This window comes from Lipotes vexillifer, unplaced genomic scaffold (assembly GCF_000442215.2).
Source record: "Lipotes vexillifer unplaced genomic scaffold, Lipotes_vexillifer_v1.1 scaffold242, whole genome shotgun sequence".
Taxonomy (NCBI): domain Eukaryota; kingdom Metazoa; phylum Chordata; class Mammalia; order Artiodactyla; family Lipotidae; genus Lipotes; species Lipotes vexillifer.
In genome coordinates this window covers 929,915-954,523 of record NW_006771376.1, presented here as the reverse complement: position 1 = coordinate 954,523, position 24,609 = coordinate 929,915, and the positions used below count along the sequence as shown (strand labels likewise).

At 49.4% G+C, this 24,609-nt stretch overlaps 2 protein-coding genes across 2 annotated transcripts in view; one reads left to right on the top strand and one right to left on the bottom strand.

Moving 5' to 3' along the window:
• The window catches only part of CYP11A1 (cytochrome P450 family 11 subfamily A member 1), a 13,932-nt gene extending 12,826 nt beyond the window's left edge, over positions 1–1,106 (top strand). The window contains exons 8-9 of the mRNA XM_007446670.1: positions 167–364; positions 738–1,106. Coding sequence (XP_007446732.1) covers positions 167–364; positions 738–869 — 330 coding nt within the window. The 3' untranslated portion in view covers positions 870–1,106. The remainder of the gene's footprint in view (positions 1–166; positions 365–737) is intronic.
• Positions 1,107–2,832: 1,726 nt separating this feature from the next.
• CCDC33 (coiled-coil domain containing 33) overlaps positions 2,833–24,609 on the bottom strand; it is a 117,696-nt gene continuing 95,919 nt past the window's right edge. The window contains exons 12-19 of the mRNA XM_007446714.1: positions 7,532–7,697; positions 7,146–7,318; positions 6,918–7,031; positions 6,714–6,804; positions 5,530–5,678; positions 4,386–4,472; positions 3,816–3,929; positions 2,833–2,946 (exon numbers count right to left, since the gene is read on the bottom strand). Of these exons, the coding sequence (XP_007446776.1) occupies positions 2,833–2,946; positions 3,816–3,929; positions 4,386–4,472; positions 5,530–5,678; positions 6,714–6,804; positions 6,918–7,031; positions 7,146–7,318; positions 7,532–7,697 (1,008 nt within the window). The remainder of the gene's footprint in view (positions 2,947–3,815; positions 3,930–4,385; positions 4,473–5,529; positions 5,679–6,713; positions 6,805–6,917; positions 7,032–7,145; positions 7,319–7,531; positions 7,698–24,609) is intronic.

Genomic DNA, 24,609 nt, shown 5'->3' with positions numbered 1-24,609 from the left:
GGGGGGGGGGGGGGGGGGGAGGCCTCGTTCAAGGTCACATAGTGGGCAGCGTCCTGTGCTGCACAGCTGGGTAGCCAGGCTGGAGACCGGGAGTGGAGATGCTGGGTAATGCTCCTGGCTGTGAGGAGGTGAGGCCTACTCAGACCTCTGCTCACTGTGTCCCCAGACATTGGTGCAAGTGGCCATCTATGCCATGGGCCGAGACCCTGCCTTCTTCTCGAATCCGGACAAGTTTGACCCAACCAGGTGGCTGGGTAAAGACAGGGACCTCATTCACTTTCGGAACCTGGGCTTTGGCTGGGGTGTACGGCAGTGTGTGGGCCGGCGGATTGCTGAGCTCGAGATGACCCTCTTCCTCATCCATGTGAGTCAAGCCTGAGGACATCTGTCTCCCATTACTTTGTCTCCCCTCCTCCACAATTCCCTGCTGTCTCCTCTCTGGGCAAATCCCCTTACCACCCACTGGTGCTCCCTGGTCATATGTTCCCCACAGCGGTGATGGGATGGGGGTGGGGCGGGAAAGGTTTTGTAGAAACCAAAGTGAAAGCCTGAACCAAGGGGACAAAGCACTAGTGGCGTGTTCAGGCTCTGTGCAGGATTCAATAGGAGCTGGCAGTAGACCCCTTGGAGCCTCTCAGATCACACTCAACAGGCACTGCTCACAGGTGAATAAGCCTGGCCTGGGGGAGACAGACCCTCCCTGCCTCTCTCCTAAGCCCACAACCCTTCTTTCTCAGATTCTGGAGAACTTCAAGGTTGAACTGCAGCATCTCAGTGATGTGGACACCATATTCAACCTCATCCTGATGCCCGACAAGCCCATCTTCCTTGTCTTCCAGCCCTTCAACCAGGACCCACCCCAGGCGTGATTGGAGAGGGTGGGCACTGCCCTTCCTGCCAATCAGGCTAGCAGGGGTGTGGGAGGACGGCCTAAGGGGGTGGGACCCATGGAAGTGTCCGCATCTCCAGTGCTTGGTCCCCACCCCTGCTCCTTTCTGGCCATCTCTGGCCAGATGGAGTTGGCGCTCAGCTGAGGCACCCCTCTCTCACCCCACCTCTTCCCCCTCTTCTCCCATCCCATGAAGGCAATAAACGGCTGAACTCTGTAAAGTGTTTTCATTTCCATCTGACCCCTAAGGTATCCATCACTCCTGTAGAGATGCTCCCTGACCCAGATCAGCAAATAGATCTGAGCGTGAATGGGGAACCCAAAGCAGCTGCACTTGACACCATTTCTGCTGGGACCCACCCACCTACAGCAGCTCAGGAGCCAGCAGGATCAACCTCCCTTGCTGTCCTGGTTGGGTGTGAGGCAGAGTTGGTGGAGGGCTATTGCCGCTACACCAGGAGCTACTGGAGCAGCAGGCAGAGGGACAAAGAACTTGGCAGAGTTCTGCAGAGAGTACAGGGCAGCCTGAGAGGTGTGGGCCAATCTTGGCTACCAGGGCAGGCCCACCTATCAGGAGGCTCGTATAGGGCTCTGCTTGGCTGAGCCCTGGGTGGGAATTCCCTGCGGGGTCATGAGGACTTCCTGCCAAGGTCCAGCCAGAGTCTTGGGCATGTCCAGGGACGATGTGGTGAAGAGACTGTGGGTGAGGGGTTGGCGTGAGGTGACCGACCCTGGTGACGAGAGGACAGCATGCTTCCTCTACCCCACCTGACCCTTCTCTGGGCTTCCCCAGGCCTTAACTTCCTGCTCCAGCGGGACATGCCCACTTGTCCGAACTCTGGGCATTAGGCAGGGAGACTGGGGCAGAGTCTTTGGTACATTATTTGGACTGCCTGACAATGGTCTCAATTTCGGCCACCTTAACCCCCTCTGAGCTTCATGACTCCTGGCTTGACCAGATACCTGATCCTTCCTGGCCCTTGGCTACCCAACTCTAAGTTCTTCAGGTAGACAGGGGGCTAGTGCCACTAGGGACAGCAGCCCAGCTGGCTTGGCCTCTTCTCCCAGGATCTGCAGGTTCTGAGTCCATTCTTGGAGCCTTTTTCTGCTTTTCCTCATCACAATTCTCTTCCTTCTTGTCTTTCTCTCTCCTTCCTGCTTCCTTTCCTTTCTCCAGGCTTGAATCATCTTTGCCTGGAAATGTTAGTGTTGGAAAGGGCCTTACTGTCAAGGATGTTAAGCTCCTTGGGGATAGATGGGGCAACTGGAGCCCAGAGAGCTTGCTTGAGTCACCCAAGGTCACACAGCATGCTTGTAGCTAGAAGCCAGGCCTCCTAACTCTCAGTGGAGGGCTCTTTCTTCTGGCCCTATCTGCTTTTCTGTCCCTGGACACATTTAGACACAATATTCCCAGCTCAGCCTAGCTCTGGTAAATGGGGTATTTCATACTAACATGTAACTGATTGTTACAGGCAGGCTTCAAGTCTTTCCCTTCTCAAGAAACAGATAAACCAAACTTGAAAAAAGGGATTTCAGATATGATAGATGTTTGGGTGCAGGAAGGAAGTTCCAGCCTCTCACACCAGCTCGCCTCTGGTGGTCTCAATTCTTCCAGAGGTCTGGACAGGTCTTGTCTCTCTGGATCCTGCTTTGGAAGGCCTCTTCTCCCCTACCCTCACCCGCCCCCTGTCTGGGGTCCACTATGGCCTCTGGCTCTCCAAAGATGGTAGCTCCTGGGACAGGCAGGAGGCTACAGGGCTACAGCAGAGGACGCAGGCCCAGAGTGGGGTCTGGAAGGAGGAAGCTAAGGCATTCCAGGCTGCCCTGCTCAATGAAAGAGGTGCATGCTTACTGACCTCAGCGTCTAATAAAGTCATTTTAGGGAGTGGGGCTGAGACTCCTCAGTACACAGAGAGGGAGGCCTGCTCCAAGACTGAGGTCTGCTAGGACTCAGTCTGCTGGGATTTAGAGAGCTTGTTGAGCTTAGTCTCTGAGCTGGGCATCAAGGGGTCCAGCTTGGAGGGCCGCCTTTGGTTCTTGGAGAGGGTGGAGGGGTTCTGTGGTGGGCAAAGCAAGATGAAGTGAGTACGCCCCTGCCCCCAGCAGGGTGACTCAATAAAATGCATCTTGCCTGGCAAGTCATGCCTCAGAGAATCCAAAATCCAGCAGGCTATGACTTCTCAAAGATTTCCAAACCCATTTCACCACAGCAGGTCATACCTAATTTCTGCCGAAGTCTCCAGGGCTCAGCGGGTGAATTTGCAAAGGTAGCCCTGTGTTCCACCCAGTTCCCCCATCCTTTTCAGGCCTTTCCAGCAGGCTGGAAATAAGCAGAGTACTGATGGTTCAAGAGCGGAAGCAATCAGGGGGTTTTCTTTGGGGGGCTGTGTGGCCCAGGGCTGAGCTTGAGGGACAGTTGTGAATAAACCTATTTGTTCTTGGGCAGTTGGCAGTGTTTCTCTCTGGCAACATGCCCCCACCTCTGGCAGGTCTGCAGCACTGCAGTGGCCCAAGAAGTGCGTGTTCATGGGAGAATCTTAGGCACTGTGGAGTGGGGGCCACAGCTACTCTACCCATGAGCAAATCCAGTCCTAAAGTACAGCCAGTGCCACAGCATTCGAGAAATGCCCCGTGGGCAAACTGTCAACAACAGCCCCTCCTTTTTGATCCTCATCACCACCCGAAGGGGAGGGGGTGTCTTGGCAGGGTTCTCTATTCCCCTTAGACAGGCGGGGGATTGAGATGGGGCAGGGGCTTCAGCTGGTAACTGAGCAGAAGTTGAGCCCAGGTCTCTGACTACCAGCCATGGAGCAGGGCCCCCTGGACAGGTTTTCACAAGGTCCAGTGACTCGGGTGTGTGTGTGTGTGTGTGGCTGCCATACCCACCCCCCGAACCCCACAGAGCTCCTGCAGAGGGATCACTCACGGACTCATCTGTGATGATCGTGTTGGAAGGGGGCCTCAAGCCGTACTCTTTCTCCTGCAGCCGTGTGGCCAAGTCCTGCTTCTCTCGTCCCCAGCGTCGAGCTGAGTCCTCTAACTATAGACACGAAGAGAAACAGATGGAGAACCACTGGGCAGCAGCACCCATCCCTGAGAGCTGGGACAGCCCAAACCTCAGCCTGCTCTTTGAGCAGAAAGCAAAACCCTGGGCAACGTGGGCCTGCTACCTTCCCAAGAGACCTCAGGATAACAAGGGTGGGTGGACCAAGCGACAGTTTGAATACAACTGACGGACCTTCTCTGGGCTCCACCAACATACGGAGCTCCAACACTGGTCACGATGAGCCCTGACCCTCCTGACACGCAGAGTCCCGTCAGTCCTCAACCACTGAGCTGCAACACTCCTCACGATGAGCCCCAACCCTTCTCAAACGTGCAGCCTTGGCCCTGGTCACAAAGGGAGCCCCGACCCTTCTGAAACACAGAGGCTGAGCCTGGTCTCAGGCTGAGTGGTGAGGCTACCTGGCCTGTGTGACCCCTGCACCTCACCTACCTGGCTTTCCAGGGAAAGAATCCGGCTCTGAGCGCGTTCCAGCTTGGCTAGGAGGTTAAACTTGTCTGAATTATTGGCAAGAAGATCCTGTGGGCAAAGCAGAAACTCACACATGGTCCCCACTGTGGGCTGTAGCTATGTGAGCTCAGGAGGCCAGGTGACACTGAGGGAGAAATCAGCCAGCTCTGAGTTCCAAATTCAGCTCCACGATGCAGAGCCTCAGACCCAGGGCCCAAGATCCTGAGGGCAACGAGCCTCAGATCCCTGCCCGGAGTTTCAGACCTGGCATGTGCCTTTTTTACAGCTGTTCTCCCCACATATTTTGACTGTATGAAATTTTCACACACCAATTTTTAAATGTAAAATGCACCAGGAGGCACTAGGTTAGTGCACAGAAAGGAATCTTGAGCTGGGGGTCATTTTGTAAAGTGAAGGATCTATTTGTAAAGCAAGGGTCCCCCATCCTCCACACTTTACATGGACGTCCATGCATCAGGTGTGCTTTCAAACAGAATTCACCTCCTGCGAGTCCTGGGATGAAGAGAAAAACTCTCCTGTGCCCAGCCCACCCCGCTTTTGTAATTCCAAATGTTCTGTCCTTGGGTTTGCATAAAGCAGGGGCACCTGTAACAGCCTCGGAGATAGCGAGGGTCCAGGGACACCCACCTATGTGGGCAGGGTACCCCTGCAGTGGCCTGGGCCATCTGTCTCTTGCAGCTTCTCTGCCAGGTCTCCTCTTGTTCCCAACTCCCCAGGGTCCACCTGGGATGGGGGGAAAGGGCTCTCTAAGGCTGTGCCAATCCCAGGAAACGCTCCAGAATGGAGTTCTGAGAGGCCTGTTTGGAGCCCAACTGCAGGGCAGCCAGGTGGCAAATGGGGTCAGGGGTCAGTTAGGGGCTTGCTTTCTCTCCCAGGATGCTAAATGAGGGTAAGGGTGAAGCTTTCAGACGCATGTGTGTTCCCAGGGGAAAGGAGCCAAGGCCTCAGAGCCAGAGGCTTTCCAGGAGACCCCAGGCACATTGGAGACCCTGGGAAACCTTGCTCCTGGTCTTGGGTTTCAACTTGGATTGTGCCTGAGTGATTTCTGGGTGCCTGGTGACCTGCGCAGGCAGGCCCAGACCAAGCTTGTGCTGGTGGCTCTTACCAGCAGGGCCTGCTGCTGCAGAACGATGGGGGCCAACTGGCGGCGGTTCTTGTCCAGCTCTGCCCGCAGCCTCGAGTTTTCCACCAGCAGCATTGAGTAAAGGTCAACAGGCAGGTTCTCTCCCGTTGGACCAGGGGGAAGGCCAGAGGCTGAGAGCATGGGGAAGGCTGTGGAATGTGGCCATAGATGTTCATGAGATGGGCTTTCCTGCCTACCTGTCCCTGGTCCAATCTGCCTCAGCGCTTTACTTCTTTATGCCCCTCCTCTGCTCCCAAGCCTTCAATGGCTCCCTACTGCCCTTGGGATCAGGTCCATACTCCTCCTCAGGCCATTGTTCTAGGCTCTTTAGAATATGACCCCAATGTTCTCTCTGATCACTCCCCCACCATTTGTCCTGGGTCTGTTTCACCTCCTCACCTCTATTTTCCTCCCTTCTCTGCTCCTGGCATCGTCACTCCCCAGGCCTGTGCCTGGCTGTTTTCCCTCCCTAGGTTGCCTTCTCATCTCTCACCCTAAGCTCAGGGTTCCTGAAAGGTGGGCCCAGCTTTCACTGTTTCTTAAAGACCTTCAAAAATGCCCCCCTACCGACACCCCCATGCAGTGAAGGCTGACACAGGGCTGTGCTCAGGGGGGTCCCCAGTGAGGTGGCACAGAAATTCTCTGCTTGGGCTGGCCTGATGCAGGGTGACCTAGTTCTTTCCTGCTCATCAGAGCTGCCTCTGATTGGCAGTTCTAGGTGGCTTTGGTTAACATCAGTGGAGAAAGCAAATCACTGATTTAACCAAAAATGTTTTGTGTGTTTTATAGAAGCAGACTCTTTGAAGATACAGAGAGATGAGCAAATAATTTGAAGGGTCCTGGAGTTAAGAGGTTGGGAACTGCTGCCCCAGACAGCCCCTCTTTGCAGGTAGCCCATCTCTGCTCGCTCTAATCTCAGAGCATCTTCTGCAAGGTCTGAGCCTCTTTCTAGCATGGCTCACACACTGTGTCCCCTCCATGTGTTCTGAGGGACTCCGTGGTAGGAGAAGGGAGCTTGGGGGACCTCTGGAAGTGCTCAGTGCCTGATTGAGTACTGAGGGGACCTAGCACCCTCTGCTGCAGTTTGAAGGTGCTCCTGAAACTGAGAGGCTCCAAGAAGGCAGGGCCTCCAGGGATGGGACAGAAGCCGGGGAGCAGAGACTCACCGACATTGGGCTTTCCCTGAAGCTTGTTCGGCAGGGGTTCGTTCCTCTCCCGCGACTTGTCCTCCAGCACCCACTCCATCTTCTCAATCACCTGCAGGGCAGAGCACAGAGGATGGGATGGCCTAGGGTCTCCACACCTTCCCGTGTGTGGCTGGGCCTGGGCAGCCTGGCCCTTCTGGCACCTGCCTTCTCCTGGTGCCTCACGGTCTCCTCCAGCGCCTTCATCTGCTGCAGCTTGTCCTGGTATCGCCTCAGCAGCGCCGCCTGTGGCTGCTGAGCCCGGTGCAGGAGGAGCAGCTCCTTTTCTCTGTCATTCTTCTGATGGTGGGGGAGGGAGGGGAAACGGGGGAAAGCAGGGGTGCCCTTGACCCTTAGGGTCCACCCCAGGCCACTCTGCTCGGCTCTCCACTGCCCTGGCCCCCTGGTCCCTACGTCCCTCTCCTTCTGGCCGCAGACGCTTCTCCAGACGCTCCCTCCCGAGCCCCCTTCCCCTCTGCCCTCCAAGCCCAGGCTCACTCGAATCAGCTCATTCTGCAGATGCTGCACCTTGTCCCTCAGCTGCTTCGTGTCCAGCTCACTCAGCAGCAGGTTCTGCTTCATGGATGCTGGTAGAGGAGGACCTGGCTCAGGGAGGAGGCACCTCCCAGTTCAAATCGGCATAGTTGGGGGGCGGGGGGGGGTCTCTCAGTCCTGCGGCTTGACACAGGACTGGACTCTCAGTTTCCCATCTCAGAGAGGACCCAGCCAGGCTCCTACTAGCCTGTGTCCTGGGAAAGGCTCCTGCCACCCTGTTTCCTTGGTCGCCTGTACGCCCTCACCCAGGTTCTGGGCTCTGTCAGTGATGTCTGTGTCGTATTCTATCCCCTCCTGGGTCAGCTGGCTCCTCAGCATTTGGTTCTCTGCCTCCAGGATTCTGGTCTGTTTCCGCAGTGACAGGATGTCCTCTGCCATCTTCTGCATGGCCTGCCGGTAGCTGTTCATCTCCTGTGGACCCCAGAGCTCAGAGCTGAACCCCCAGCCCCACTGTAGCCCCCACCCAATATCTACAAGTCAGTGGGTCACTCCCGAGGCCAAAGAACAGAGAGAATCCCAAGCTGTGCCCTCAAGTCTTAGCAACTCCTTGGAGGGGTGGTCATGACAGGGTTTTCACCCCTTCTGGCCGTGTGAGAGCAGCTGCACAAATGTGTTCTCCTGGTGGGTGACACCTTTTCCCGGGAGGCCGGCTAGGGGGGACCCAGGATTCAGACACTAGGTGAGGAAGCCCATGAGCGATGGAGACTTGAAAGGCTCCAGGGCCAGGTTTCCAGGTCCGGGCTAAATCAGGGCCATTTCTCCACCTTTTCCCGTCTCCTTTCTCCCTTCTCTAATGCCCCCCTTCTTCCTCATGTCACTGAGAAGCCAGGGAAGAATCTCTCTGAAATCTCGCTGAATCTTCTTGGGAGCCAACCCTAGGCACCAGCCTCCCAAGCAGCCCAGGGGCCGTGAAGGGACACGGGGCAGGTAAGCCCGGGAGATCCAGAAAAGGACTCAGGGTCAGGGTTGGGATCCAGCTACAGGATCTAGGCTGTGAGGTGGGGACGGGATGCCAGGCTCTGTCACTAGGTTAGGAGTAACAATAATACGAATACCTGGTGTTCATTGAGCATTTACTATGTACCAAGTCAGGCCCACCTCCTTCATTTAGCTTATGAAGGCGGATACTATTATCATCCTCATTTTACCGACGAGGAATCCAAGGCCCAGAGAGGCGAGTAGTGTGCTCAGTCACAAAACTAATGAGTGGCAGGGTCAAGGTCTGAGATCCAGGCCTGCTGGCACTTGAGTCCGTGCTCTTAAACGCTGCGCAATCCTGCCACGATGCCCCCATATATGGAAACTTCACAGTATGTTGAGAAGTGATGAAAGCAGGTTACTAAAAACAATTATGACCTCAATTTGGGAAAAAAAGAATTCAAGTTTGCCCTTGTTTGTGCATAGGAGAATTAATAGGCTATATTTACACGTACTTGTCTCATAATCAGAAATTCCTACTGTTATTTATAAAAAGTTTTGGAAAGGGAGTTTTTTAATATAAATAGCACAACAAAATATAAAAGAGGGACCCAAAATGTGAAGCTGGGAAGCTCGGTAGAGGGGGAGGAGGTAGGAGCGAGGTTTGGGGGAGGAGTGGGAGGAGGGAAGCGAGGCCAGCAGGAGCTTCCTAAGCCCTGTCCTTCCTGAGACTGTGAAGGCCTTGCCTGTGGGGAGTGGGCCTCCTAGGCCTGGCCAGGAACGGGCTCCCAAGTCCTCAGGAAGCAGAGCTCTGTCCCCAACTCCCAACTGGGCCCCATGCTGACTGAGGATGTAGCCTGACTCCCAGCCACTGCCTTCAACCTGCTGCATGGTGGGCCACTGGCTGCCTGGGGAGGGGTTTCCAGACAGCAGGGGCTCATCAGACACCACTTGTCACCTGCTGCTGTCTAGCCTTCTGGCTAGACTCCCTCTAAATGGTGCCAGTGCTGGGCCCATCTCCCCAGCACCTGCCCCAGTCAAGTTTCAGGTCTTGGCTCCTCCAGATCTGCCCATCTGGTGCCCTCAGACAGCTTCATTCACTAGGACACTCAGCCCAGAGACTGCACACACACAGGGCTTTGTGGTCAGGACTCAGTCAGAAGCCCAGCTTGGCCACTGACTCACTGAGTGAGCTTGGACAGACCCCTTCACCTTTCTGAGCCTCTGATTCCTCTCATGGGAGAAGCATGGAGTATCTGGAAGCTCAGAGTCAGTGTCTGTGATTCAGGGCCCTGCCTAGGGCAGACATGACTTGGAGGCAGTAGTTCTCATCCCACCCCATTTCTGTTCTAGTGCCAGCTTTAATCAACAGGCCAGACCCCTTCCTCTTCCTCCTTGCTACCCTCACCCTGGGTTCCCTTGCTCTCTCCTCTGCTCTGCTCTACATCCTCAATTTATAGCAGCCCCTTGATGGACAGGGATTTGGGAGGTCCAGTAGACTGTCAAGAGGAAGCACATGATATTTTTGGAAAGGGAATTCATATCTCCTTTCCCTCTCCAGCCTAGTTCAGGCTCTTATCATGTCTGCTCTGAACAATTACATTAGTATCCAAATGGGTTTCTTTGCTTTAGGGTTATCTCTTTTTGAGGAGCACACATTGGTCCAAGAAAACATGTTCAAGGATGCTCCATGCACTGCAGTTTATGGTTTTATTCTAGGGCACGCTCAGTCACTGGATACAAGCAGTACATACAAAGAATAACCTAGATTCAGAGAGGAGATTGGTTCGGGATGGTGGAGTAGAAGGACATGTGCTCACTCCCTCTTGAGAGAGCACCGGAATCATAACTAACTGCTGAACAATCATTGACAGGAAGACACTGGAACTCACCAAAAAACATACCTCACAACCAAAGACAAAGGAGAAGCCACAGTGAGATGGTAGGAGGGGTGCAATCACAATAAAATCAAATCCCATAACCGCTGGGTGGTTGCCTCACAAACTGGAGAACACTTATACCACAGAAGTCCACCCACTGGAGTGAAGGTTCTGAGCCCCACGTCAGGCTTCCCAACCTGGGGGGTCCAGCAACAGGAGGAGGAATTCCCAGAGAATCAGACTTTGAAGGCTAGTGGGATTTGATTGCAGGACTTTGACAGAACTGGGGGAAACAAAGACTCCACTCTCGGAGGGCACACACAAAGTAGTGTGCGCATCAGGACCCCGGGGGAAGGAGCAGTGACCCCATAGAAGACTGAACCAGCCCTACCTGCTAGTGTGGGAGGGTCTCCTGCAGAGGCGGGGGGGTGGCTGTGGCTCACCACGGGGACAAGGACACTAGCAGCAGAAGTTCTGGGAAGTACTCCTTGGCGTGAGCCCTCCCAGAGTCCTACATTAGCCCCACCAAAAAGCCTATAGCCTCCAGCGTTGGGTCGCCTCAGGCCAAACAACCAACAGGGAAGGAACTCAGCCCCACCCATCAGCAGACAAGTGGATTAAAGTTTTACTGAGCTCTGCCCACCAGAGCAACAGCCAGCTCTACCCACCACCAGTCCCTCCCATCAGGAAACTTGCACAAGCCTCTTGTATAGCTTCATCCACCAGAGGGCAGACAGCAGAAGCAAGAAGAGCTGCAATTCCGCAGCCTCTGGAACAAAAACCACATTCACAGAAAGATAGACAAAATGAAAAGGCAGAGGACATGTACCAGATGAAGGAACAAGATAAAACCCCAGAAAAACAACTAAATGAAGTTGAGATAGGCAACCTTCCAGAAAAATAATTCAGAATAATGATAGTGAAGATAATCCAGGACCTCTGAAAAACAATGGAGGCAAAGATCGAGAAGATGCAAGAAATGTTTAACAAAGACCTAGAAGAATTAAAGAACAAACAGAGATGAGCAATACAATAACTGAAATGAAAAATACACTAGAAGGAATCAATAGCAGAATAACTGAGGCCAAAGAACGGATAAGTGACCTGGAAGACAGAATGGTGGAATTCATTGCCGCAGAACAGAATAAAGAAAAAAGAATGAAAAGAAATGAAGACAGCCTAAGAGACCTATGGGACAACATTAAACACAACAACATTCGCATTATAGGGGTCCCAGAAGGAGAAGAGAGAGAGAAAGGACCCGAGAAAATATTTGAAGAGATTATAGTCAAAAACTTCCCTAACATGGGAAAGGAAATAGCCACCCAAGTCCAAGAAGCGCAGAGAGTCCCAGGCAGGATAAATCCAAGGGGAAACATGCCAAGACACACAGTAATCAAATTGGTAAAAATTAAAAACAAAGAGAAATTATTAAAAGCAACAAGGGAAAAATGGCAAATAACATACAAGGGAACTCCCATAAGGTTAACAGCTGATTTCTCAGCAGAAACTCTACAAGCCAGAAGGGAGTGGCACCATATATTTAAAGTGCTGAAAGGGAAGAATCTACAACCAAGATTACTCTACCCGGCAAGGATCTCATTCAGAGTCCATGGAGAAATCAAAAGCTTAACAGACAAGCAAAAGCTAAGAGAATTCAGCACCACCAAACCAGCTCTACCACAAATGCTAAGGGAACTTCTCTAAGTGGGAAACACAAGAGAGGAAAAGGACTTACAAAAACAAACCCAAAACAATTAAGAAAATGGTAATAGGAATATACATATCGATAATTACCTTAAATGTGAATGGATTCAATGCTCCAACCAAAAGACACAGACTTGCTGAATGGATACAAAAACAAGACCCATATATATGCTGTCTACAAGAGACCCACTTCAGACCTAGGGACACATACAGACTGCAAGTGAGGGGATGGAAAAAGATATTCCATTCAAATGGAAATCAAAAGAAAGCTGGAGGGCTTCCCTGGTGGCGCGGTGGTTGAGAGTCCGCCTGCCGATGCAGGGGACACGGGTTCGTGCCCCGGTCTGGGAAGATCCCACATGCCGCGGAGCGGCTGGGCCCGTGAGCCATGGCCGCTGGGCCTGCGCGTCCGGAGCCCGTGCTCCGCAACGGGAGAGGCCACAACAGTGAGAGGCCCGCGTATCGCAAAAAAAAAAAACAAAAAAACAAACAAACAAAAAAACAAAAGAAAGCTGGAGCAGCAATTCTCATATCAGACAAAATAGACTTTAAAATAAAGACTATTGCAAGAGACGAAGAAGGACACTCCATAATGATCAAGGGATCAATCCAAGAAGAAGATATAACAATTGTAAATATTTATGCACCCAACATAGGAGCACCTCAATACATAAGGCAAATACTAACAGCCATAAAAGGGGAAAACGAGAGGAACACAGTAATAGTAGGGGACTTTAACACCCCACTTTCACCAATGGACAGATCATCCAAACAGAAAATTAATAAGGAAACACAAGTTTTAAATGACACAATAGACCAGATAGATTTAATTGATATTTATAGGACATTCCATCTGAAAAGAGCAGATTACACTTTCTTCTCAAGTGTACACAGAACATTCTCCAGGATAGATCACATCTTGGGTCACAAACCAAGCCTCAGCAAATTTAAGAAAATTGAAATCATATCAAGCAACTTTTCCAACCACAATGCTATGAGATTAGAAATAAATTACAGGGGAAAAAACATAAAATACACAAACACACGGAAGCTAAACAATACATTACTGAATAACCAAGAGATCACTGAAGAAATCAAAAAATACCTAGAGACAAATCACAATGAAAACATGACAATCCAAAACCTATGGGATGCAGCAAAAGCAGTTCTAAAAGGGAAGTTTATAGCCATACAGTCCTACCTCAAGAAACAAGAAAAATCTCAAATAAACAATCTAACCTTACACCTAAAGGAAGTAGAGAAAGAAGACCAAACAAAACTCCAAGTTAGTAGAAGGAAAGAAATCATAAAGATCAGAGCAGAAATAAATGAAATAAAAACAAAGAACACAATAGCAAAGATCAATAAAACTAAAAGCTGGTTCTTTGAGAAGATAAACAAAACTGATAAACCTTTAGCCAGACTCATCAAGAAAAAGAGGGAGAAGACTCAAGTCAATAAAATTAGAAATGAAAAAGGAGAAATGACAACATACACCGCAGAAATACAAAGCATCACGAGAGACTACTAGAAGCAACTCTATTCCAATAAAATGGACCATCTGGAAGAAATGGACAAATTCTTAGAAAGGTATAACCTTCCAAGACTGAACCAGGAAGAAATAGAAAATATGAACAGGGCTTCCCTGGTGGCGCAGTGGTTGAGAGTCCGCCTGCCAATGCAGGGGACACGGGTTCATGCCCCAGTCTGGGAGGATCCCACATGCCACGGAACGGCTGGGCCTGTGAGCCATGGCTGCTGAGCCTGCACGTCCGGAGCCTGTGCTCTGCAACGGGAGAGGCCACCAACAGTGAGAGGCCTTAAAAAAAAAAAAAAAAAAAAAAAAAAGAAAATATGAACAGACCAACCGCGTGTAATGAAATTGAAATTGTGATTAAAAATCTTCCAACAACAAAAGTCCAGGGCCAGATGGCTTCACAGGTGCATTCTATCAAACATTTAGAGAAAAGCTAACATCCATCCTTCTCAAACTCTTCCAAAAAATTGCAGAGGAAGGAATGCTCCGAAACTCATTCTACGAGGCCACCATCACCCTGATACCAAAACTAGACAAAGATACTACAAAAAAAGAAAATTACAGACCAATATCACTGATGAATATGATGCAAAAATCCTCAACAAAATACTAGCAAACAGAATCCAGCAACACATTAAAAGGGTCATATACCATGATCAAGTGAGATTTATCCCAGGGATGCAAGGCTTCTTCAATATAGGAAAATCAATCAATGTGATACACCATATTAACAAATTAAGGAATAAAAACCTATGATCATCGCAATAGATGCAGAAAAAGCTTTTGACAAAATTCAACACCCATTTATGATAAAAACTCTCCAGAAAGTGGGCATAGAGGGAACCTACCTCAACATAATAAAGGCCATATACGACAAACCCACAGCAAACATCATTCTCAATGGTGAAAAACTGAAAGCATTTCCTCTAAGATCAGGAACGAGACAAGGATGTCCACTCTCACCACTATTATTCAACATAGTTTTGGAAGTCCTAGCCATGGCAATCAGAGAAGTAAAAGAAATACAAATTGGAAAAGAAGAAGTAAAGCTGTCACTGTTTGCAGACGACATGATACTATACATAGAGAATCCTAAAGATGCCACCAGAAAACTACTAGAGCTAATCAATGAATTTGGTAAAGTAGCAGATACAAAATTAATGCACAGAAATCTCTTGCATTCCTATATACTAATGCTGAAACACCTGAAAGAGAAATTAAGGAAACACTCCCATTTACCATTGCAACAAAAAGAATAAAATACCTAGGAATAAACTTACCTAAGGAGACAAAAGATCTGTATGCAGAAAACTATAAGACACCAGTGAAAGAAATTAAAGATGATACAAACACATGGAAAGATATACCATGTTCTTGGGATTGGAAGAATCAATATTTTGAAAATGACTATATTACCCAAAGCAATCTACAGATTCAATGTAATCCCTATCAAATTACCAACGGCATTTTTTACAGAACCAGAACAAAAAGTCTTAAAATTCGTGTGGAGACACAAAAAACCCCCAATAGCCAAAGCAGTCTTGAGGGAAAAAAACGGAGCTGGAGGAATCAGACTCCCTGACTTCAGACTATACTACAAAGCTACAGTAATCAAGGCAATATGGTACTGGGACAAAAACAGAAATATAGATCAATGGAACAGGATAGAAAGCCCAGAGATAAACCCACACACCTATGGTTAACTTATCTATGACAAAGGAGGCAAGGATATACAATGGAGAAAAGACAGTCTCTTCAATAAGTGGTGCTGGGAAAACTGGACAGCTACATGTAAAAGAATGAAATTAGAACACTCCCTAACACCATACACAAAAATAAATTCAAAATGGATTAAAGACCTACATGTAAGACTGCATACTATAAAACTCTTAGAGGGGGCCTCCCTGGTGGTGCAGTGGTTGAGCGTCTGCCTGCCGATGCAGGGGACGCCGGTTCGTGCCCCAGTCCGGGAAGATCCCACATGCTGCGGAGCGGCTGGGCCCGTGAGCCATGGCCGCTGAGCCTGCGCGTCCAGAGCCTGTGCTCCGCAACAGGAGAGGCCACAGCAGTGAGAGGCCCGTGTACCGCAAAAAAAAAAAAAAAAAAAAAAAACTCTTAGAGGAAAACATAGGAAGGACACTCTGACATAAATCACAGCAAGATCTTTTTTGACCCACCTCTAGAGTAATGGAAATAAAAACAAAAACAAACAAATGGGACCTAATGAAACTTAAAACTTTTGCACAGCAAAGGAAACTATAAACAAGATGAAAAGACAACCCTCAGAATGAGAGAAAATATTTGCGAACGAATCAACGGACAAAGGATTAATCTCCAAAATATATAAGCAGCTCATGCAGCTCAATCGCAAAAAAACAAACAACCCAATCCAAAAATGAGCAGAAGACCTAAACAGACATTTCTCCAAAGAAGACATACAGATGGCCAAGAAGCACATGAAAAGCTGCTCAACATCACTAATTATTAGAGAAATGCAAATCAAAACTACAATGAGGTATCACCTCACACCGGTTAGAATGGGCATCATCAGAAAATCAACAAACAATAAATGCTGGAGAGGGTGTGGAGAAAAGGGAACCCTCTTGCACTGTTGGGGGGAATGTAAATTGATCCAGCCACTATGGAGAACAGTATGGAGGTTCTTTAAAAAACTAAAAATAGAATTACCATATGACCCAACAAACCCACTACTGGGCATATACCCAGAGAAAGCCATAATTCAAAAAGACACATGCAGAGAGGAAGAGAGAATAAACTTTTTCTTTATTAAAATAAAAAAAGACATGCACACCAATGTTCTTTGCAGCACTATTTACAATAGCCAGGTCATGGAAGCAACCTAAATGCCCATCGACAGACGACTGGATAAAGAAGACATGGTACATATATACAATGGAATATTACTCAGCCATAAAAGGAACGAAATTGGGTCATTTGTAGAGGTATGGATGGAGTTAAGACTGTCATACAGAGTGAAGTAAGTCAGAAAGAGAAAAACGAATATCATATATTAACGCATATATGTGGAATCTAGAAAAATGGTACAGATGAACCGGTTTGCAGGGCAGAAATAGAGACACAGATGTAGAGAACAAACGTATGGACACCAAGGGGGGAAATTGGGGTGGTGGGGTGGTGTAGTGAATTGGGAGATTGGAGTTGGCATATATACACTACTATGTATAAAATAGATAACTAATAAGAACCTGCTGTATAAAAAATAAATAAAATAAAATTCAAAAAGAAAATGGAGAAAAAATAATAAAATAGTGCTTAATATTGGGAGGATTCTAACATCCTCCAGTGGAGAACTATTTGGAAGTGTTAGATATAGGCTTAATCCAAAAGTATAAAGCAAGCAAAATTGACCTTGTCATTTGTTGATTCTGTCAGTTTTCCTACTCTTATATCATGCTGTGTATAGTACAGTTAAGAGAGCAGAAGGTTTGAAATTACAGCAAAATCTACATTAACTATAAAACAAATCTCCCAACTTCCCTGCAGAGTGTCGAAGAACCAACTTTTCATCATTTAAGCCTGTTAACGATTACACCAAGCAATTTCACACCAGCGGAACACACACATTTGCCTATAAGGATGAAGAATCTTAGGATATAAGAATACATAAACTATTTTCTAAACTGAATTTAATAAAAATTATGGAATGGTCTAATACAGTATACTTATAAGCACATAAAATATCTTAAATGCATGTAATACCAATTATCCAATAAAGTCTAAAACAGTAAAGCTTAAAAAAACAGTGACCTAGATTCACTTATTCTGACACAGAGATGTCCACACTGCATTAAGTAAAAAAAAATGTGGCAAATTAATATGATCCCATCTGTCACTGGTATGTGTGTGTGCATGTGTGTGTATACACATGTGTGTGCATGAGTGCATACATGCAGATGTATAGTTAACAGTGGCTACTGCTCAGTTGGGGAAGAGAAAGGAACACTTGCTTAATCTCTATGTTTTGCAGTTTTACTAAGAATTCATCCATATATTACTCATCAATTAAAAATAATTTAAACCTAAATACATTGAGGGCTATACCATGTTTCTGGATTGAAAGATGCAATCTTTAAAGAGTTAGTTCTTCCCTAAATTGATTTATAGATTCAATGCATTTCCAATTAAAATCATAACACTCTATGTGTATGTGTAGAAATAGATGAGCTGATTCTATGAGAAATAGAAAGAACAAGAGTAGCCAAAATATTTTTGAAGAAGTACAGGTGGGAAGACTTGCTCTATCAGCTTTCAAGACTTATGATAAAGCTACAATAATTAAGACGGGGTTATATAAATGCAAAGATTGATAAGCAGACCAAAGCAAAACAAGAGAGAGCCCTGAAAGAGACCCACACATACATGGACCCTTAATATATGACAAAGATGGTGTTACAGGGAGGCAGGGAAAGGATTGTAATTTTAATAAATGGTGCTGCATCAATTTGATATCTATCTGGAGAAAAGGGTAACTTGACTCCTACTACATACCATAACTAAAAATAAATTCCAGGACTTCCCTGGTGGCGCAGTGGCTAAGAATCCACCTGTCAATGCAGGGGACACGGGTTTGAGCCCTGGTCCAGGAAGATCCCACATGCCGCGGAGCAAATAAGCCTGTGTGCCACAACTACCGAGCCTGTGCTCTAGAGCCCGCAAGCCACAACTACTGAGCCCATGTGCCACAACTACTGGATCCCGCACACCTAGAGCCCATGCTCCACAGCAAGAAAAGCCACCGCAATGAGAAGCCCACGCATCGCAACGAAGAGTAGCTCCCACTCGCTGCAACTAGAGAAAGCCCTCGTGCAGCAATGAAGACCCAACACTGCCAATAATAAATTAATTAATTTAAAAATAAATAAATAAGTAAATTCCAGATGCATTGTAGATCTAAATGTAAAAGATAAAGCTTCTAGAAGACAAGGATAAGAATATCTTTATGCACTTGGGGTAGGGAAGGTTTTTTCACAACAGGTAGGGAAAGTTTTTTCACAACAGGACATGCCACAAAAGCATGAACCAGAATGGAAAGGATTGATAAGTTGGGTACATTTAAGTTAAGAACATTTATTCATGAAAAGACATCATTAAGGGGGTGAAATGGGCAGGAAAAGTGGGAGAATATACTTGCAACAAACACAACCGATGATGGACTCATATTCAGATATAAAAACAACTCCCACAAATCAATAAGAGAAAGACAGAATACACCATAGAATAATGGACAAGAGATTTGAACTGGCCCTTGGCAAAATAAGCCAATAATCATCTGAACTGGTGGCCACCCTCATTAGTCATTTAAAACCACAATAAGATACTACTATACACCCACCACAATGACTAAAACCAAACCAAAACAACCCTGACCATATCAAATGTTGGTGATGATATATAACAAGTAGAATGCTTAGTCACTGCTGGGGGAACAGGAAGTGTCACCATCCTTTCCGAGAACTGCTTGGATACTGGATCCTGTTCAAGTTGGACACATGCACAGCCTATGATCTAGCAATTATACTCCTGAGTATATACCGAGTAAAAATGTGAATGCATCACATTGATGCATTAAGAAGCGGGGTAAGAACATTCCTAGCAGCATTGTTTGTAATAATCCCAAACTGGAAATAACACAAGTGCCCATCACAGTAGAATGGGGGGACAGTCATGCGATGGGATACTATACAGCAATACAAATGAATGAATGATGGTCACGTGAAACCACATGGAGGAATCTCTCAAACTAATTGTGAGCCAAACAAGTCAGACACAAGGTACGTCGTCTACAATTCCATATAGAGTTTCTTCAAAAACAAGCAAACTTAAAAGAGTTAGAAATCGGGGTATTAGATCCCCTTGGGGAAGTGGGGGGTGGGGGACTGGGGGCATGAGGGAGCTTCCGGAGTGCTGGCAATGCCACTCTTCTTGACTTGTAGGACCTGTGGGGTTACATGTGTGTGTTTACCTTGTGATGATTCATCGCTGTGAATACATTTATGTTTTGTGCATTTGTTTGAATGGGTGCTGTACTTGACACCATGACCCAGATTCCTGTTGTGGTGCTGCCCCTCCACCTACTCCCCTTTCCCCCCAGCTCCCAGGCTGTTCTGGTGTGCGGTGTGGGCGGGATGTCAGCATCATCCCTGCCCAAGGTAGGGGTTGGGGGAGAGAGGCCCTAGGAGGGGAAGAACCCTGCTGGATGCTGGGGTCCGGGACACCTTCGTCTATGTGTGTGCGGGTGGAGGGCTGAGATCTTCACGGCTGTGGTTCAGAATGAGCTCCTGAGGTTTGGATCAGCTTCCTCCTGGCTCTGCATCAACTCAGATGCAAAGTCTGAGGCTTGGCATTCAAGGCCTCTTACGAGCCACCCCCTCATGTCCATTGACCCCGCCCTTTCCCTCCAGCACACTTATTTCCCCCTTCACACCTCCACTCAGGCTGAACTATCTGCAGAGAACCCCTCCCTCATTCCGACTACCTAACCTTTGACATTTTATAGTCCACTCAGTAATTTATAATTGCATGAGGACTGACAGTGTGTGCCGCTCCTGGGTGTGCACGTGTGTGCACACATGCACGTGTGCATGGATGGAGTCCTTGGGAAGGCGCTGCCAGCGTTTAGTCTACCCCATGGGTCTAATAAGCTCCTCTTCTCATTCAGGGGTTCACCCTTTCTAATACTCTGTTGTTTTTCACTCAGCAGTCCTGGGGGTGAGCAGAGCTCACCCCTCCTCCTTGACAAAGAAAGATGAGGCCCAGAGCAAGGAAAAAAAAGAAATGGAGGAGATGGAGAGCATGCCTCCTGATGAAGTGGGGCGCCCTTGCCTCATCCGGATGGCTGATGGGTTCTTGGGGACTCCACGCCTTGGAGATTAGCCCTTCCACAGGCCCCTACACCATCCCCAGCCGAGCTGCTCTCTGAGAGTGAAATCTCCCCAGTAGGGATGAAGGGGGACCTGGCCCTGGCTTACCCTCCCTCAGTCTCTACCGTGGCCGGAGCCCTCGGTCCCAGGGGACCCAGAGAGGAGGCAGCCTGGTGGTCCTGCCCCTCCTCCCCAGCTCCACCCACCCTCACAGCTGAGCCATGATTCTAGACTGCAGCCCTGACCTCTCCCCACAGACTGGGATGGGCTCCGCACTCAGGGCCATGCTCTGCGTCACAGCCCAGCCTTGAGAACATACAGGACACCATGACCCAGATTCCTGTTGCAGTGCTGCCCCTCTGCCTGCTCCCCCTTTCCCCCAACTCCCAGGCTGTTCTGGTGGGGGTGTGGGTGGGATGTTAGCCCCATCCCTTCTCCTCTCTGGGCTAGCACACCCTCTAGGGACACTGACTCTACCTGTTCCTGACCCTGAGTGCCCACTGCACCCCCCTCACCCACTGACACCCCCCACCAGGACCCCAGCTCTCAGAGCCAGCTGAGGTAAGAAGTGTCAGGTGGCCCTGGGTTCGAATAACTCCCCTGCTAGTGGGTACTGGTGGCCTTTGCTGCACTAACACCCCCTCTCTGGCTCTGGAAGGGTTGTAACTATTCTCTGAGCCTCAGTGTCCTCATCTGTGGAATGGGAAAATAACCCCACCTCAAGAAGTGGCTGTGGAGTCAGGGAGTGTGAGGAGGGCCAGCCTGGCCTGGCATATAGGGTGCCTGGAGATGCTACCGCCATCTCTGCACCACCTTTTGAGTGTTTTGTTTTTTTTTTTAAAAAACTATTCGGACAATAGACCTGGGTACCAAGCACAGAAGGTATGATTATCTGACTGCTCTCACTTTACAGAAACTGAGGCCCAGCATACACCTCACCCTCTCTTACCTTTAGTTAAGGAGGAGGGGTGGTGGTTATCTTTCACAAAAGCCTGAAGAGGGCAATGCTTGCCTGTCTCCCCCACAAATAAGTTTCTTATGGTGGAATCAGAGGAGGCTCCTCATCCAAGTGGGGATGTTCAAATATCCCTGTGGTCACTACCAACTATGTTGGCCAAAAGAGTCCTTATACCTTCATTGTTCAGATGGGGAAACTGAGGCTAGGAGACAGCAGTGTGCCCAAGGTCTCAGAAACTCAGTTATAAAGCCTTGACTGGGAGCAGCTCAGTCAACACATAGTCAACCAACACTTGCTGAGTGCCGCGTCTGTGCTATGCTGGGGACTCGGAGCCCAGAGGAGCCCAGACTGTCCCCACCTGCAGTGGGCTCCCCTCTACACTGAGGAGATGGCAGGAAGTGCCTGTGACAGAGGGAAACTCAAAGGAGGCTCTTAGCCCAGCCTGGGGCGGGGGAGGGGGGAGGCAGGAAGGCGCTTGCTGGAAGAAGTGATGATCTGAGCTGACTTTTCGGAATGAGTCGGTGTTACCTGGGGGTGGGGAGTGGGCTCTCAGGGCAGAGAGGTGAGAGAGTGTGTGATGAGGAACAAAGCAGGTGAGAGCAGGGTGCGGGGAGGAGAGGCAGGGGTACAGTTGGAGCCGTGGCAGGGCAGACAGGAGACAGCCTTGAAGGCCAGCCTCAGGAGCTTGGACTCCATCCTGAAGGCCGCTGAAGGGCCTCGGCTGCGGGGCAGTGGGTGCCTGTGAGAAGCTCTCTCTGGCTCTGAGCAGGGAGTACCAATGAGGAGAACGAAGGCCAGTAACGGCCAGCCTGGTGAACGTGTTGGGACCTGTGCCAGGTGGAGGCAATGGGCATGGAGATGAGGGGGGGAGGACCATGCGAGGGACGAGAGCACGGAGGAGTGATCAGGAGTCAGAATCTGGAGCCCTGGGGGGAGGAGGTGCATATGCACGGAGTGCAGAGGACAAGGAACTGGTGCTGGGTGTGAGGGACCTGCGTGCCCTCCGGGGGAAGGTGGTCACAGGCGGCTGATGGCTGTAAGCTTCGAAAGAATCTCAGCTGGAGATAGAGGGGTGGGAGGATAGCCCGCCAGATGTGATGGAAGCGTTGGAAGGAAGGAGATTTTCCAGAGTCAGGGGAAGTGTAGAGTCAGGAGGAGATTCAAGGGCAAATGAAAGGGTTGGTGGTGGGAGAGGAGCCCTCAAGTTCAGGGAAATTGCCAGAGGGGTGGGTGGAAAAGGGGTGGGAGCAGGCTGGCAAGGCCAAGGCCACAGAGCTTCAGAAAGGAGGGGAGATGGCCTTCGGCTTTGGGTAATGGCACATTCAGTAATATAGACCAACCTTCCCTTTAGATAACTTAAAAACCTGGACACAAAGTAAAAGTCACCTTCTTAAACGTATAAAGAGCTGATGGGACAGTGAGGAATTATTGGACGTAGATAAGAGAAGGGGGTGGGGGAAACCCACACAGTGGAATACTACACAGCAATGAAAAAGAGGGCCCACAGCACCAAGCAACCATGCAGATGAATCTCACACAAAAAGTTGAGCAGAAGAACTATACATAAAATAAAACACACATGGCGTGATGCCCTTTATAGAAAGTTAAAAACAGGGACTATTAGGCCATAGCGATGAGGGAGGCATACGGAGGTGATGACAGTATAAAGAAACAAAGTGGGTCCAGGGTCCAGGTTATCTAAAGGGAAGGTTTGTCTGTACTACTAAATGGGCCATTACCCAAAGCAGGAGGCCATCTCCCCTCCTTTCTGAAGCTCTGTGGCCTTGGCCTTGTCGGCCTGCTCCCACCCTTTTTCCTCCTACATCTAGGAGAAGAGGGGCACCAGGGGCTTTGGGTGCTGGTGATACTCTATTTCTTCACCTGGGTGGTGGTTTCATGGATGTTTGCTTTATAATAATTTGGTTGTGTTTTATTGGGTTGTGGCCAAAATGTTCATTTGGGTTTTTCCATAAGATCTTACGAAGATTTTGGCCAACCCAGTATTTTTATGTTCAGTGCAATTTTCTCCACAGGGATTGTATTTCACAGTTTAAAAGGGTTTTTTTTTTTCATTTTTTTCTAAACCCCACATTTGTTTATTTATTTATTTTTGGCTGTGTTGGGTCTTCGTTTCTGTGCGAGGGCTTTCTCTAGTTGTGGCAAGCGGGGGCCACTCTTCATGGTGGTGCATGGGCCTCTTACTATCGTGGCCTCTCTTGTTGCGGAACACAGGCTCCAGACGCGCAGGCTCAGTAGTTGCGGCTCACGGGCCTACTTGCTCCACTGCACGTGGGATCTTCCCAGACCAGGGCTCGAACCCATGTCCCCTGCGTTAGCAGGCAGATTCTCAATCACTGCGCCACCAGAGAAGCCCTAAAAAGTTTTTGAAAGAAGGAGAAAGCACAATAGCTTCCCAACCTGCAGAGGGAGCCTCTGGGCTTGACCTCAAGGAGGTGGCCCCTGGTGACACTGGCCAGTGCTGTGAAAGCCAGGAAGAGGATGTGCAGGAGGAGGAGGATGGAGGGGGACAGTGAGGTTGAGGAAGGTCAGAGGTAGCTGAGGACACAGGGTCGAAGAGAGGCATGCGGATGGAGAGACAGAGGGTTTTCTGGAGGATGAGAAGACATGCGGGGGAGGTGTATGGGGGGCATGGGCTGGAGTAGAGGGGGTTGGGGGGCTGGGCAGGTATAGATGGGTGTCTGGATCAGAGGCAGTGTGGATGGCAGGGCTCTGCAGTGGGTGGAGTGGCTACAGAGGGTGGGTGGTGACGCCAGCCAGGGTGGTGGGTTTGCTGGGCTGGGCCCGCACCCTTCCCGCTTTGCCCTTCCCTAGGCAACCACTCTGGGTCCCCAGGCCTCAAGGATCCCTGGCTGGCAGGCCTAGGCTACCTGCCATGTGGTTTGCCTTTGCATCCGGCAGAGGGCATCCGCCTCCCACAGATGCTCTGGTTTCAGCCTGTGGTGGGACCGAGGCTGGCCTGAGTGGGCCCCGCAGCTCTTGGGGGACACGTCTAGGGGTGCCGTCTTGCTGTCCAGCCCCAGGCACACATGGCCCTCCTCCAGGTAGTCCAGCCTGCCTTCTCACACCTCCTGCCCCAGTACTCTTATCTGCTGGAGACTCTGCTGGGTGCCCTCTGCTGAGAACCACCCATGGAGGCCAGAGAGGTGCAATGACTTGCGGAGGTCACACAGCAAACCCTGATCCTCAACTGGGGCTTCTGTTCTGAGCCAGAGAAAATGATGGGGTTGAGTAGGGAGGGGAGGGGCTTGGGACAAGAGCCATCTCAAAGCACTGAAGTGACCCTGACTGAAGTAATACCTGCACAATGGCAGGCACCTGAGGCTGACCGTTGTGCAAAAGGAACAGTTGAGGGGGACTAGGATATGCAGTTTAAAAAGTGTACCCTGCCCCCCCGACACCC